This window comes from Episyrphus balteatus, chromosome 3 (assembly GCF_945859705.1).
Source record: "Episyrphus balteatus chromosome 3, idEpiBalt1.1, whole genome shotgun sequence".
Lineage (NCBI taxonomy): Eukaryota > Metazoa > Arthropoda > Insecta > Diptera > Syrphidae > Episyrphus > Episyrphus balteatus.
The window spans coordinates 41232575-41250240 of NC_079136.1; the positions used below are offsets into that span (position 1 = coordinate 41232575).

The 17666-nt window shown below is 32.5% G+C and overlaps 1 protein-coding gene across 4 annotated transcripts; it reads left to right on the top strand.

Moving 5' to 3' along the window:
• Window positions 1–518: 518 nt before the first annotated feature.
• On the top strand, window positions 519–17467 carry LOC129915508 (nuclear pore complex protein Nup98-Nup96-like). 4 transcript variants are annotated; one of them, XM_055995066.1, is made up of 8 exons: window positions 519–1175; window positions 7484–7813; window positions 10947–11246; window positions 11313–15172; window positions 15233–15426; window positions 16661–16815; window positions 16875–17235; window positions 17294–17467. In XM_055995066.1, exons 1-8 carry the CDS (start codon window positions 935–937, stop codon window positions 17355–17357), a joined length of 5505 nt encoding a protein of 1834 aa, XP_055851041.1. In that variant the 5' UTR covers window positions 519–934; the 3' UTR covers window positions 17358–17467. The 4 variants fall into 4 exon arrangements, with proteins under 4 accessions (XP_055851041.1, XP_055851045.1, XP_055851042.1 ...); XM_055995070.1 differs by lacking the exons at window positions 519–1175; window positions 7484–7813 and adding an exon at window positions 9657–9681; XM_055995067.1 differs by lacking the exons at window positions 519–1175; window positions 7484–7813 and adding an exon at window positions 9894–10004.
• The last annotated feature ends 199 nt before the right edge of the window (window positions 17468–17666 follow it).

A 17666-nucleotide genomic window follows, 5' to 3' on the forward strand; every position in this document is an offset into this window, starting at 1 on the left:
CAACAACACTTTAGCCCCTTGGGCTTAGCTGTTAAGCCCGGAGAATTCTCTGGGCTTAACTTTTTCAAGAGATTTAAATCTGTGATACCAACTCAACTTGTTCGTAAATTGTTTAGAATTTGTTTAAAAACATCAAAACTGATGTTTGGAAGGACAATTATTATTTTAAATATTTATTTAATAGTTAATTGAACTTTTTTTTTCAAAAACACACTAGAAACCCCAAAAGCGAAAAATATGACAACTTTATATTTTTTTGTGTCAGCTGATTTCGGAACATTTAGTATGCAGTGCTGCCAATTTTTCTCACTAAGCCCCGAGGCGTTTTTTTTACCAGTTAAGCCCGGTGGTAATAAAAAACACACCTATTATATCCTCTAAGGAAAACGGGCGATGCTATTTCATTATGTTTCCCACTTAATGTTTATCTTTGACATTTTTCAAAATGAGTGCGTTCGAAGACACAAACCAGCTAACGGCTCGTTGACGTTGCATTTTTATAAACAAAAAAAAAACATACAAAAGCAGCACATAAAAGAAAATGCAATAAAAAACAACGAAGATTATCAAGATTTTGTCAACAAAAAAACTGAATAAATTCCAAAAATATTATTCATTATTAAAAAAAAATAATTACATAAATAAACTACAAAACAATTATTCAAAATTATAAAGTTAATTTGAATTAAAATCTTATCTATACTTTTTTGTCAATTTAAAAGCAAAACAAATCCAATTTAAAGAATTGTGAAATCATCATAAATAGACAGACATTTTTTATTTCTATCGGCTACAACAAAACAACTACAACTTTGCTATGCTCATTTGTTGCTATTTATTTAACAGCTAAAGCTTGTTTATTCATGTTAAATTTTCCTGGAATTCGCGAATATTCAAATTGAAAAAAAAAAAGATATAAGAATAATAGGTCAATATGGGAATTCATAAACCAAATTCAAACCAAGTTTCTAATGGAACTGGCTCTGTCCAAGACACAAATACAGTGTCGACATTTGGAAACCAATCAACAGGTTTTATTTCTGGATTTGGACAACAATCCAATGCAGCAGTTTTTGGATCATTTGCAAATCAAAATAATCAAGGAACAAACACTTATTCGTCCACAGGGTTTGGTAGTCAACATACTTTTGGAAACAACTTTTTTCAGAATCCAGGTAGTATTTTTATTGTTTACTAACTTAACTTATTTATTATTCATATAATTATGTATGCTGAATTATGAGACACTATTTTGTCACAAAATGGCAGTCGGGAAAATCCACTTTATAGACCTGAGTCACTCTTAATTCTTACTAGTTTTGTAATTGTATTCATATATAAAACGTCACAAAAAAAAACAAGACACAATAAATAATTAACATCTAAGCTATTAACTATTATTTTATTTATTTTTAAACTGGGCCTCATGCTACCTATTATAAAACAGTAAAACCCGCTTAAGAGAAAATCCCGCTTATCTGAAACACTTTTGTCATCCCGAAAATCTTTTTTCATTTAAAAAAGGTTCGTTTAAGACTGGGTTCCCTTTTTCAGCAAAGTCAAATCTCATGTAAAAGCATTTGTGTGTATTAGTGAATGTGTTTCGCTCTCTCGCCATCGAATTCTCTGGTTTTTTACTCTCAGGATGTTGGTTATGGTTTTCATTCATTGTCTCTTTGTGAGATCGCCATCGCACTCACGCTTGCGGGGTGACATGCAAGTGGATGTAGGTATCCATAGATCTTTATATAGATATGGTGTTTAGGACGAAAACTGGTTTGAAATTCAATATTTTCATGAAAGATTTCTGGAGTGTATATCTATTTATTTTTGAAATGAAAAAGAAACTTGTTTCCATGTTGCTGTTGTGGATGGCATTTGAGTTTTTTGTGTATCAGAGAAATTTTTTGCATTATAATAATAATTATAGTTGTTCAGCGGAGAAGCAGGTAGAGGATGTGTTATATGGGTGCATTGATATAATATACTTGACAGTATCCTTTGTGTAGTTTGTATAAAAATATGAGTAGATGCGCAGAAGGATTGATTTTCAGGTTCTTGCTCACTTTTGAGTTGTTCTTCGTTGAGAAATTTTTTGTCTCGCACTCGCGCGTGCCGGCTGACATGGAAATGTATTTACATACAATATATAGAATGTTAAGGTTCTTATGTGTATGTTGTTTGAGGATGGACTCGATATCAATCCAATTTACTTTCAACACCTTTTTAATAAAGATTTTATTAGAGTCACCAATGCAATGAACTCAGTTCGTAACTGAATCGATTTTGTTTTTTATTTACCTATACCTACATTATTAGGAAACAAAAATAAGGCAGCATTAATAACTTATAAGTTACTTTTTTTTAAACCTTGAAATTAATTTTTCAATTATGTACCTAATCAATGTTTAGGGAAGTTTTCAAAAATAATTTTCAAGCTCAACACTTTGAAAAAAAATGATCTATTTTTTCAAACTGATATTTTATTTATAAATTCAGATAGGCATAAGCTACTTTTTTGCTTCTGTTTCCTCAGTAGGTGTAATTTTAAAAACTTTTTTTTGCTAAGGAAACATACTGAGCATCTTCACCTATTCAAAACTATTTCTATAAATACCATCAAGTGCATTCTAACCACAAATACACTTATATAACCCTTTACCCATTCCCCCGCGAAAATATTACTTTTATACCTACAAACCTACAAAAAAAAAACCGAATCCGCAACATATAAACAAAGACAATGAAAAACAAAAGGACATATTTATATTATATAACCCCGCACGCACGCGCGAGTGTAGTATAATAAACAATACAACCCAGAAATCAACCTAAATATGGAAATAAATCATTGTGCACATGTCAAATGTCAATACACATTTTTACACACAAACAAATGCATACCACATATCTAATCCTTTACCTATATCCCCGCACGAGCAATGTGAATATTACACAATGCAAAGAATTTCGCTGACACAAAAAAAAACCCAAAAGTGTCAACTCGCAAGCGCGGGTGCGCTATTATAAACACGAAATGAATTGTTAGGAAAAACCCAAGAGTCAACAAGAACAAAACAACCCTTTTTGAAAACCAAAGATAATGATCTTGCAAAAAATATCTACTATCTACCTACTCTCTGCATCATCTTCATAATTTCATGAATGATTTCTGCCTGCCTGAGTGAGGAAATAGGAAACAAAAAAAAAGTATTATGTAAACACAAAAAAAAAAAAAACAAAATATAACGAGAAAATGAGAGCGCAAGAGCAGGTTTTTTTTTTCAATAAATAGAAAAGAACAGAAAAAAAAGAGTTCATCAGCGCCAGCTTATGCGTGGCATTCTTTTGAACTAAATTTGCATGTGTGCGTGATCAATGGAATTTTCAAAGTAAAAAAAGCTAAAATAGACACTTTTTCAACAATTTATATTAAAAATACTGTGCGCAAAAATATATATTTTTTTTTTGAAACTGATTTGAAATATAATGAAAAAAAATAATAAAAATAAATTGTGGATGATTTGACTGCCCCTTCCTCAAAAACAGAATGCAAATATTGGTTTATTAAAATCAAATTTTTAGTGTGTAAATAAAAAAAATATTTTTTTTTGGCAAACGGGTTGCATGAACAACTTTATTAACTTCTCATTAAAAAATACAAAAACATTTTAAAAAATAATCACGCTTTGCCCCACGACTAAAATGCTAAAAAAGTGCATTTTGACACCTTTCCTTCAAATTAACCGTTCGAACTAACTTCAAATTAAATTTTAGAAATTTTATTGGATTCTCCTTATTTCACTTTATTGTTTTCTTTTTGTTTCATCTAAAAACACCAATAAACGGTAAAGTTATTCTAAGAAGAGTGAGTAAAAAAACATGAAATTACAACAAATTAACGAAGCTTTTTTTCTAACAAAAAAAAAAAAAAAAAAAAAAATCTGTTTCACGCATTGCATGAAAACACAATTAATCATTATAAAACAAAAAAAAAAAAAATAAAAAGTTTACAAACAACGGTGCCCCAACCAAAATTCTGATTCAATCTAAATTTGCAGGAAAAAAATCATTTTCGACCCTTATAAAAATCGCACAAGAAATGTTTCTAAAATTAAAATGATGCAAAAATATTCGTACGTTTATTACCTTTTCAAAAAAGTACGTTTCATAAGATTATCTTATAAACTGCAAAAGTTATACAACAATTAGTCAACCATCTTCCATTAAAATGCTATGGAAACCCCCCCTTAAGAGAAAAACCCGCTTAAGTGAAAGAGAAACTGTGACATTTTGCCGTTTCACTTAAGCGGGTTTGACTGTATTCACAGTAACTTATAGTAATTTCGATTGGCAGTCCGGAATCATTCTGAAAGCGTTTTATTCGCACAAAACTGACAGATTTGTATGAATAAAATTTTTTCAGAATGATTCCGGACGCTTCCGGACTGCCAATCGAAAACGCCATTACATGTGAATACAATATGAATTACTCTAGGACAGACTATAATTTTGAACATAAAAAGTTTAAATGGATTCAAATTGGAATAGGTTTTATTAGTAAAATTCTCCTTTTGGGGGCATCGATTGTTTTAGTTTATACCCTCTCTCAATCGAGCCATTATTATGTCAAATTAAGTTTTGTTCTCAAATGCAAGAAATTCGCAGGATCCATTGCTTTAGTAAATATGTCAGCTTGTTGTTCTTCTGTCCCGATTGATTCAACTTTTATTAATCCTTTTTCAATACTGTCTTCTACAAAATGATGTTTTATATCGATGTGTTAGGTCTGTTTGCTTACTAAATTGTGGGCCATGCCAATGCATCCTTTATTGTCTTCAAAAATACAAATTGGTTCGTCTTTGATCTCTTACAATAAACCTCTTAGCCATATAAAGCTATATATTCAGCTTCGCTTGAAGAGGTAGCTACAGTTTTCTCCCTGTCTACTATATCACATGCCCAGTCTGCATCAGCAAATCCGATAATTGGGTGATTATTGTCAAATATAATTTTTAGTTTTAAGTTCCTAGTACCTTTTAAAGATCGTACTATTCTTTTCAGATGTTGCCAATGTATGTCAGATGGATTTTGTTGGTTCTTCGCACAAAACTGACTGCGTAGCATATGTCTGGCCTTGTACAAAGCATCATATACATAATACTTCCAAGAAGTTAACGCTACGGTTTTTGACAATTTTCACTGGTTGTATTTGCTTGAAGTTTTAAACCTTTCTCCATTGGACTTTTGACAGGGTTGCATTCTACCAAACTTGAGTAAATTTAAAAAGTATAACCAGCTAGATAATTATGTATACAGGGTGTCCCAAAAGTTAACGTCGAAACGAAAATGGTAGATAGGGTAGGTGGTGACAGTTATCAGAAAAATAATAAAAAAAATCGCAGCCATATATTTTGTAAGTTGTGGGCATTTGAAAAAAAGTAAAAAAAAAATGGTCACCAAGTGACGGTTTTCCATGTGCAGTGACTACAAATCTTAATTTTTCTCAGTTTTTTCTTTTGTTACGGAACCTTGAATAACCCTGCTACCAAATGTTTACAAAAATTTTAACCCAGCTGCATCAGTTTTAAAGCAAATCTTATTTTTTTGCCCAACTAAGTACTAAAAAATGTTACATGACTATCTCCATTTTTATCTATATACCTAGAGGTTTAGTCAGGGCATGCATGTTCTTTTGCGTTTATTGAAGCAAGCTTACTTATTTACTTTGGGTGATCATGCGCCTTAAGGCGGCTATGTTGTTTAATGAAGACAAGAACCTCATCAAAAATATATCTAAAAAAATAGCCTCATAAGACAACATATATATAAAACACCATTTTAAAGTCGTTTTTTTTTTAAGAAAAACTAAATTTTCAGTTTTGTCAGAATTACTAATAGTCTTAAATATATCTCCGATCATCCACGGACGGTTTTGCAAAAACCATTTAAACTTTTCGAGCATCGTTATCAATCAAAACGAATGATTAAAACCTCGACATTAATTTTTAACACTAAACTAATAGCTCCCTTATAACAGCAAGAAGAAATAGTCAGTATACAGCAATAGCTTTAAGAACAAAAAATGGTAGAAATCCACTGACTTGCTGTCTTTGTATTTTTGAAGATTCAAAAATATATAAGTATAGAAAAAAAAATTCTCTGTACTTTTGTTAATCGTTAAGCCCCTTGCACATGACAGCGACCAACGAATGAGAGAATGAACGAAGAAATGAAATTTAAAAAGCTATTTCTTGGGTAAATTTTTTTAACAAAAACTGAAGCAAGCTAACTAATGTTTAATACTTTCAAAGAAAAAATTACATTTTAATTTCTTAAGTAAGAAAAAATATGACGAAACAAATAAAAATTCGTTCGTATGAACAAATGGTTTTCTCCTATTTTACTTATTTAAGAAATAAAAATGTATTTTCTTTTTTAAAACATTAACCATTAGTTAGCTTGCTATCGTTTAATATAGTTATTGTTAAAAAAAAATTACTTAATAAATACATTAAAATTCATTTATTCCTTCATCCGTTGTTCGCCCTCATGTGCAAGGCGCTTTAGCAATCATTTTTTTGATGTTTACCGTGCAACATATATATAAACTAAAACTAAGTACTGAATTACTACCATAAAAACATCACGAATTCCATTCGTATCGGAAATTTGCTACGATTCCCGAAAAAACAATCACGAAATCCGTTCGTAATGGAAAATTTCATACAAATGGTGACTACGATCGGATTTTGTGATTGTTTTTTTTTTTTTTCGGGAATCGTACTTACATACATACGGCACTTACATACGGTTCACAATGTTGGACAATGTACAGAACGTATGAGAGTAAACTGACAGCAGCTGAGATGAAGATGCTTCGTATGACAGCAGGAGTAACAAAGCTTGATCGAATCAGAAGCAAGAAAATCCGAAAATCACATCAAAAACACCATCTTGGATAAAATACAGCATGACCGTTTAAGCTGGTACTGTCATGTACAAAGACGAAACCCTGAGAACCCAGTTCAAAAGGCGATCGCTTACGACGTTCCAACGCAATCGCGAAGAAGAGGCAGGCCTAAGAACTCATGGAGAAGACAAATGCAACGACAACTGCATTCAGTTGGCCTTAGACATGGAACAATTCAAAATCGAGAAGCCTGCCGACGTTTCCTGAGGTCAACCCGGCGAACCCCACATGCGGAGCCGTAGTGTGAAGCAGTAAAGTGGGAGAGTTGTGACCCCATCCGAGATCATGACTACCGTCGATAATGGAGAAGAAGAAGAAGTAGAAAATTTCCGATACGAATAGAATTCGTGATAAAGGATAGGCGAATTTTGTTTCCTTGTAGTATGATCTCTTTTTGGAAACTCAACTATTCCATTGCTATAATATTTCAGTATTAATTATTCATTTGTTATGTTAACTTTTAAAAATTTTTCTTACTTTATGATTTTTTAATTTGTTATTTATCAACAGGATATTTTCAACCTTTCAACTTTGGATTTGATCGCAAGATGTCAAAACACATTACGAACATTTGTTTCACAGGATTTGGTGAACCTAAAACAAATTATTCTTTTAGTAGTACTTCTAGTGCTGGTACAAAAAAAATCACATTAATTTTCGAACATCCAAATTCAATTTTCGGAAGCAGTATGTTCACCAAGCCAAATACAATTGTTGAAATAGAAGCTTGTTCTACAAATAACTGGTCTTCTTTACAAAATTATAATGACTTTTCATTCACTGTTCGTCAAATTGAAAAATATAACAGCATTTTTGTTATGAAAAGCAGTAAACCAATAAGTAAGTAAATTTATTTTTAATCAATTAATATAATTCAAAATATTTTAAATTATTGTTTATAATTTTAATTTTATTTCTTCAAGAATTGTGACTAGGTTCTAAGATTTTTTATTTTTTCTTCATTTTAAACACACACCTAAATTTTGTTCTGTCTACAACTTGATTTTTTTTTTCTTCGAAACTAAGGGACTTGGACTGTCTCGTTTTCCCTTAATACGGTTGAAATTAACCTCACTTTACACCATCAAAAAACCCGCGCACTAATCTGAGTTATTTTGAACCCAAACTAACTTAAAAGTGGGCGAAACCTAAACCAATTCTATTGGCCGATCAAAATAAGCTTTTTAGAAAAATTGCAAAACAGGATATACATTTACCGTTACAATAGTTTTTCAACTAACTCTTTCTGATATATATGATATTTTAGAATATTTTGCCTTACTTCTTTGTCGTACTGAAATTTGGCCCTTCGGATCACAACATTACAAAAGTTCCTTTCCTTTGAAACGACGAAAACTAACTTCTCTGCTAGGATTGCTTCCTTACATTCTAAGTTGAACCACGACTTTTCTTTATATTTTAAACTCTTTTTCCCTATAAGGGATAAACGTTTTTATACCCAAGAGAACAATGTTGGAAACCATATCAGCTGCGGCATTTATATCATTGTCCAAAAAACATAATGACTAGTTAAAAATTCTAAAAAAGTTATTAAGGCCAATCCAATCAGCTTTTTCATAAAGCCACACAGTTCGTTTAGGAATTTTTTCGTATACCTAAAAGTTGGTGAGGGGAAAAACTACTGAAATTACACAGTGATCCGATTTCTCCAAAGGAGATGAGATATTTACCGTATATTTTTCAGAGTGCGAACTACCGAGTCTGTTCCCAATTACAAAAATTGTGTAGAAGAGAGCGCTAACGAGAGAGTAAACAATTTCCCCACCCTAACAGTCCCAAGAATTTCTTTGGTCACAAATATGAGTTCTGTCATATCAAACAAATAAAAATAGAAGAAAACAAATGAGATTGTGGTGATTTTTAAATTTAATCGCGTTTACGTGTTTTTTTGCATTCTAAAAGTGTTTTTATTATGTGCCTTTAATTATAAAAGTGGACTAAGTCACTCCTAAAACTGGCATCAAATCTAGCCTAAAAATAATTATTATTTAAGGGGTAAAGTTTATTTGAACAGGAAATTGCAGTAAATAAATTTCTTTATTGCTCCTTCAGTGATTTCATAAAATAAATACAATGAAATCGTTATAAGAAAATTATAATGTAAGTTTTTCTTTAACCAATGCAAAAAGTGACTTAGTCCACTTTCATAATCAAGGGCACATTAATCGAATTAAGGCATAACTACAACGGCCATTTTTTGCAAAAAGTCAAAAAGTGAAAATTTTCAAACTCATTTTGTGACAGTTTTTCCGAGCACAAAATTAAAATAATGACGCAAAAAGCTTATTTTGTTGGTTTAAAAAACAATTTTTGTAGTTTTTTTCCAAAAACAAATGGCGCTAGAAAGAAATAAAAAAAATTCACTTTTGTAAATTTCCCACTTTTTCACTTTTTAGGTCATTGTAGTTATGGCTTAAAACGTAAAATATGACATTACGATTTTTAAATGGTGTTCAACTTGTTCCAGACTCTTTTGCAGCCTTTCGTAGTTTTATTTCCTTCTGAGATAATTCTCTCTCAACTCCCAGAAATTCGACGGACTTGCTAATTTAGTGCACAAAAGACCTAATTGCAGCTCATTCGATTCTTTCTCAATGGAGATTTACAACCTCTGTAGAAAATTCAGATTTCCAACACGAATATTTTTCATCTTAATTCCTCATCTCGATCAGCGTATATGTATGCGGGTACTAATATATATTTAAAGAGAATAACATTAAAAAAAAAAAAACTTAACGAAAGTGCCAACGCCCAAGTGATATCAAATTGAGCTCAGTTTATTTCACTTCACAGGAAGTCACACACATGAAAGAATTTTTAAATTTTAAACAAAGACTTCGACGAGTTGGATGAATTGTTTTTTTTTGTCCCTATCTTCCTCTGTGAGTCTGATAGAGACACAAACAACGAAAATCTTTTCATCGTTTTCATTTAATAGATTCCAGATCCATGATCATTCAGCTTGGGTGTTTGCTTCTGTTCAGTAGTTTTGAAAATTATTTCTTTTCAAGTTCAAAACTTATTATAGTTTATTAGACTGATTCAAAAAAAATTATTTTTATTTTTAAAAAAAATACTGTAAAAGTTACAGCCCAGAATATTAATATTAAGTACTGCCGCATCGCAAATTTCTATTTTCCATATGATTTATATGGGAAAGATTGTGTTTTTGAGTTTTTTATAACTTTTTAATGACTCATCAAAAAGGCTAGACTTAATCATTTTCTTGTATAAAATTGAACGCTCTACAAAAATAAACCGCCCTTTTGAAAATTATTCAACTTTAAAATATTAAATGTATTTTTTTATAAATTTTTTCCCAATTTTTTGACGAAATTATTAGGTTTTTCAAAAAAATTGGCAAACTTTTTGAATTTTTTTTTATTATATGTTGTTTTTGGGTTTCACAGATCTTTTTATTTAACTGTCAAACTTCTAATACTATCGTATTAGTATTGTTCAATAAATTCGAATTATTTATATTTTTTAACTAAAAAATATGTATTTTCATCAATTTTTCGCGTCGTTTTTTTTTTTTTAATTTTATGTAAGCATTTTTGTAGAGCGTTCAATTTTATACAAGAAAATGATTAAATCCAGCCTTTTTGATGAGTCATAAAAAAATTATAAGATTCCAAACTCAAAAACACAATCTTTCCCATGTTAATCATATGGGAAATAGAAATTTGCGATGCGGCAGCACTTAATATTAATATTATGGGCTGTAATTTTTACAGTATTTTTTTTCGTCGTTTCCAACAATATTTACGATATATCTATGAACGAAAAAAAAAATATTTTTTTTTTTTGAATCAGTCTCTTATTTATTATTTTTTTTCTTAATTAATGTGCAACTAATGATATTAAAACTTATAAAAATCATATAAGAATTTAAACTAATAAAAAACAATTATTTGTATACACAAATCCTTGTAAAACGATTTATTTTCAGAATATTCTATAAAAGTCAAACAGCAATCTGGTCTTAACTACAACTACAACAATACCATGGCATCATCAAATAATTATGGAAATCGAAAAATTACTTTAACTTTCCAACCAGATCAACCAAATTATATACCAAACACTAATATCCAAAGACCAAAGGAAACTATTTTTGAAGTTCCTATTGTATCTACTAAAAATGATCCATTTTCAACATTTTCTAAGCCTTCCAATGAAGAATTTGCATTTTCCGTTGGTCCAAGTAATGCTAGCAATTCATTCGAAGTTCAATTATGCAAACATGCAGGTAAGAAAAAAATAGATTAATTAAATTTCTGATCAAATTTTTATGACTTTGTGTAACCTCTTTCAGCTTATCGAGTAACATTTGCAGAAACTGGATCCAATAATAATAATCAACTATTTGGTAACCGACAAACTAGAACTGGTTCAGTTTATTTTGATCAAGGTCGACAAATGAATGCTTTTCCAAATACAAACTATGCAAATTTTGGTAATTCATCTGCATTCGGTGCAGGGAATGCTTTTGGAAGCTCATCTTCCAATTATTCTGGTCAAAATATTAACGGTGGTGGTTCTACATTATTTGGGAACCCAGCATCAGCTAGTGGAGGTTCAGTATCAAACCAATTATTTGGTAATTCAGGAACTTCGCAAACAACAGGAGGTTCATTGTTTGGTAATCAACCATCAGCTACCGGAAATTCAGCATTTGGATCAAACCAATTATTCGGCAATTCCACAACGGGCAACGCAGCTGAGTCGCAAACTTTCCAAAACAGCCAACCAACAGTTGGTTCATTTTTTGGTAATAAACCATCAAGTGCTGGATCGAACCAATTATTTGGCAATTCAACTGGTACAAATCCTATCCCGGAAAATCGCCCAACTGGAGATATGTTTGGTAATGGTGGATCGGCATTTGGTTCATTATTTGGAAATTTAAGAGCAGATCACGTTGATCAAAATCAACAAATGAACACTGTTGGATCATTACCCAACCAGCCAATATTTGGTGGCAGTAATGGCCAAGCCTGTGGATTTAGTGCCAGTAAACCAGCAGGAGCATTTTCTGACAAAAAACAACAAATTAACACCTCTCCAAACACAGGAAACTCATTGTTCGGTCAATCAAGTAATTGTATGAATAATCAGCAACAAATTTTCGAACAGACATTCAAAAATTCAAGTGCAGGAAACAATGCATTTTCTGACAAAAAACAACAAATGAACACCTCTCCAAACACAGGAAACTCATTGTTCGGTCAATCAAGTAATTGTATGAATAATCAGCAACCAATTTTCGAACAGACATTCGAAAATTCAAGTGCAGGAAACAAAGTTGCATATTTTGACCAAGGTCAGCAAATTCATACAAATCATGACCAGTTTGAATCTAATGCATTTGGTTCAAATCATGCATTCCAACATCCAACACCAGTAAGCTATCAACCAACTTTTGGCAGTGAATTTTTAACAAATAAAAAATGCAATATCAATACCAAAACAAATTGCATCACTGCAATGAGAGAATATGAAAATGCATCCCTCGAAGAACTTCGATTTAAGGAATACTTTAGAATCCATGGACAACCATCTGGCAACATGCCTGTAAACTTTGGCAGACCAGAACAAACAACTTTTTCTAATCCAAACACATCAGATAACATGCCTATAAACTTTGGCAGACCAGAACAAACTACTTTTTCTAATCCAAACATCAATATTCCATCTCAAAACATGACTGGAAATACAAATCAAGCTTTTTTCGAACAGCTTCATAAATTGATTCCATATTTAAATGCTGGTTCATTTTGCAAATGTAATCGTTCGAGTAGTGCCTCAAAAAATCAAACGGTAATGCCCGCTAACAATCAATCGTCATCGTCCAGAACAAACAATGATTCTCTTGATCGTTTATATGGAAACACTCAAAAATCACGTCATAACGATAACATGACAATTGATGAGTTTTATGAAGATGTTTTTAAATATTTGGAATACATTCAGAAACAATATCGCCATTTGGAAAGTACTATTATCAATAAAAATGCAAATAAAGATCAAGACCGTTCAAAGAGTTCATCATATAAAGCAAAGGAATCGAAAAGAATACACAAACCATCAGCGCCAGTTTTTGGTGGATTAGCTTGTCCAAAAGTAAAGATTTTATCAACAAATAAAAGCACTGATGTATTAAAAGAAGACAAAGTAAATTTGCCAGAACAAACAGAACTCTCTTGTAGCTCAACAGAAGCTGGTAAAATTATTATCAAAGAAGACGATAAAAACACATCAACACTTGGAACATGTGATCAAGCAACAATCAAATCACTTGACGCAGCGGACGTCCCAGATTCAAACTCTAATTCGACAGTGAATACAAATAAACCAGAAAAAGACTCTGGTATACAAACAACAAATAGTAACAACGAAGATTCTCAAAAAGCATCAATATTTGGCGAAGGTGTGAGTAGCATTACCGAAGACCCAGCAGCATTCAAACCTCTTGAGGCATTGTCTGTCCCAGATTCAAACACGAATTCAACTGCCAACACAAGCTCTGAAAAAGGATGTGGTTCCTTATCATTTGCTGGACCAGAATCCTACTCCCCTAGTAGTCCAATAGAATCAACAAACAAAACTATTAAAGAAGATCTGAAAAAAGAACAAGACTCCATTAAGATCATCGACCCAGCAACACCTTTATCATTTGGAACAATATTTGGCCCAGCTTCAAACTCTTCTTCGACAACTTCCTCACCATTTGGGACAGTCTCTGCCCCAGTTACAAGCTCCAATTCGGGATCAATATTTGGACCAAATCCGACTAAGATAATCGACCCATTATCTTCAGCATTTGGGTCAATCTTTGTCCCAGTTTCAAACTCAAATTCGAAAACTTCCTCACCATATCGGACTGTCTCTGCACCAGTTTCAAGCTCCAATTCGGGATCATTATTTGGACCAAATTCTGCTGCAACCACTTCAGCATTTGGAGCAGTCTCTGTCCCAGTTTCAAAATCTGATTCCACAACATCCTCCCCATTTGGGACATCAAGCTCTATTTCTACATCGATGTTTGGAGCAATTTCAAAACAACCTTCACTATTTGGTACAGCAGTTTCTGTTCCAGTTTCAAACTCTAATTCCACAACATCCTCACTATTTGCTCCAGTTTCAGGCTCTAATTCGGCATTAACATTTGGAGCTAGTCCCACTAAAACAATTGTTCCTGCAACTGGTTTAACATTTGGGGCATTCTCTGTCCCAGTTTCAAACTCGAATTCAAATTCATTATTTCGAGGAACACCTTTAGCAAGCTCTATAAATATTAAACCGGAAGAGCCTAGAGGTTCTATTTCTTTCTCATTTACCGGACCAACAGTATCCTATTGCAGCACAACAGAAGCAACAAATAAAAGTAGTATCAAGGACGTTCCTAAGAAAACATTGATGTTTGGAGTACCGGATGCCCCAAATTTAAACTTTAAATTTTGCAGTTCTGATGAAGCAACCAAAATAAAGGAAACCAGCAAGACTCAAGATCCAATAAATAAAGTCGAAGAATCAGCTAAAATTTCAACCCAAAATTTACAAAAATCAGTTTTCACCAATTCTGGTTTTGCTGCACCACCAACTACCAATGCACCAGCAGTACCCTCTTTTTTCGCATCAGGAAACAGTAAAAGTAATGAAGAACATAAGTTTACTTTTGGTTTTGGTCAAAGTCCAACATCCAAACAACTTGCCACTGATGATGAACATAATTATTCCAAAGCTGGTTCGGAGACAAAAGGAGTGACCTTTTCATCACCTAGTAACACAGGTGTTACCACAACTTCAACTGGAGGTTTCACATTTGGCTTAAGCAATTTCGGTTCTAGCCATAATCCACCTAAAAACCTTTCACCTTTTGGAACGAGTCGGGGATTTGTTTCAGCTAAAGCAACTAAAAACTCAAGCAATTCCATGCCATCTTTGCCATCACCAAGTTCGGTTTTTGTGAAGTTAGTTGACAAAGCTATGGCAAATAAAAATCCAAGTTCACCTGCAACTGAGTCTAAAGAAAAAGATTTATCAATCAACAAAAGTTGGAAAAACCCAAATCACCCAGATAATATTGAAAGTGGAGTAAATAATGCCAAAGCAAATGAACAAATGAACGTTCAAGATGGTTTTGTATTTCGAACATCAAAACCACTTAATATGGTAAGTTTAATGCTCTTGAGTTTTTTGTCTTTTTTCTGATTTTTGTTGTTTTTTTTATAGAAAAAAATCAGTGATGAATTAGCATCTTTAGAAGCCAATGAAATTGAGAAAGAAAATCAGCGTAAAGTCTCGTTGACTAAATCGGATACTGATAGTGATATTTCAAACTACAGTTTGATATCTAATCCATCAAACCAAGAAGATGACAAAGAAAAAGAGGAAAATCCAATTGGAATTAAAATGACACGTTACGGGTAAGTTATCAATTTGTTTAATCATTGTATTTGTGTCCGCTTGTTTTGGTTCCCCTTAGGGTTAACACCCTTGATCTTTATTTTGAAAAAGCGAATTACTTACTTAAGTTTTCAGAAGTTCGTTGTTAATCCCTAGGGTAATATAGGTGCTTTACTACACCTGGGACCTATTCATTGCTTTTTCGAACCGTTCGACCCGAGAGGGGTAGAACTCGGCTTCAACCAACAATTCTATGCAGCCAACTCGGTTCCTAGCTAGCTGTTGCTGTCTCCAATTGGTTGATGTTGTCTGCAATTGAGGTAGCACCTAAGTTGAGGCCTTCCCTTGCCATGTTGCTGATTGAAGTTAGATACGAAAACTCGAAGGGCTGGTGTTCATACGCTCCACATGACCCAACCTTCTTAAACCATGAAAATTCAGCTTTCTGATGTCGCTATAAGGCTCTTATAGCTCTTAGTTGTATCTTCTCCGATGCACACTTAAACGAACTTTACCCGAAGGGTTTTGTCTACTGTTCTGCATATTTCTTACTATATTCCCGTTTTTTCATTCTTGTGTAAATTGTTTAACCTTTTTTAGAGTTCCATGATAGACTCGACACTCGATCACTTGTTTTTCGTGATTTTCTTCCGCCTACATTATCCGTAGAACCTGTGCTCGGAACAACAGCTTTTGAGTTCCTTGTTTATCCAATAACGTGTTCTGTTTTGTGCAGCTGCTATCCGAGCTTTAAGTTGTTTTCTTTCGTTGACCCTTACCCAATTCTCGTTAGAAAGTAAAGCATCGTTTTCTTACTGCACACGACCAACACTTCTTTACGCGCACCTAATGCGGAACCATTTTTCAAGACATTTCAGTAGTTTTTGATGGAGGCAGGTTTTTAGCTGCTGATTGTTTTCATTTCGTGAGAAAAGTCGATAAGTTGTTAACGGTTGGTGCGATCCTTTATAGTCTTCCATTGTTCAACTGGGGCGTTGGGGTGGTTCCGTTTGATGATCTCCCAGCTACAGCTGTTCGTTATCTGAAGGAAGGTACCGTTGTCAAAAGATGTACATTTTTTAATATAATTAAGTGAATATGTTTCATTTCTCATTGGAAGTAAGAATACAAATACATCACTTATGTATTTAGGGCTTAACGGTGTTTTTTTTTTTTTTCAGACAAAAGAAATAATTTTTTTGAGTTAATTTTTGTTTTATGTATTTAATTAAATTTCCAAATCTATTTTTACAGCTACTACACCATACCTTCGCTTGACAATTTAAAATATTTTATCTCTGATGATGGAGCTTGTATTGTTCCCACTTTCACAATTGGCCGTAAAGGTTATGGAAAAGTCTGTTTCAATAATGAAGTCAATGTAACTGGTATAAATATTGACGACTTAGGTAAGAAAATTTAACTAATAAGTTATTTTATTTATATAAACAACAATTCATATTTCTAGTTCATTTCCGAAACAAAGAAATTATAATTTATCCCAATGAAAATGGAAATAACACAACAATTGCAAATGATTTGAAAAAGTGTGATGCATTGGTTATTTTGGAACAAGTTTGGCCGCTTGACGAGGCAACACACGAACCAATCAAAGATCCGCAGCATTTGGATAAAATTAAATATGAAGATAAATTACGTTTGGCTTGCCATAAGAATGATATACATTTTGTAGAGTATCACCCAGAAACCGGAAGTTGGTTATTCAAAATGAAACAATTTACCAAAAATAATATTAATTGCTGGAATGAGGAAGATGATGAAGATGTTTCCCAAAATAATCAGTGTCCAATAGGAACTCCGGAAACAATGTAAGATTTGGAAAATATTCTTTTACTTTTAAATATTTACAGAAAAATTCTATTGCAGGAAATTACAGCCTACTAAGAAAGCAGAAGAACAAGGACCGCCTAATAAGAAAATCTTTTTCTAACTAATAAAAGAGATAATATTTATGTTTTGATTCACTTTATGTATTAATGAAAAAAAAAAATATATTAAATATGTTAATGGCTTTAATTAAAAAAATATGTTTTTTTTTAACTTGTGATTCTGGCACTTTACATTGTGCACTTTGCACTCGTAAGTCAATTCGATCGGCACGGTGATGTTTTCATTTTTCCACAGATGAATCATCAATCAATAATCTGGAACGTTGTTGCATATTGCCGTTTTGGTGGGGTTGTATGGCAGTACCAACTAAGTCGGTTTTCCGCTATTCGTTGGCATCTTTGTTACTCCT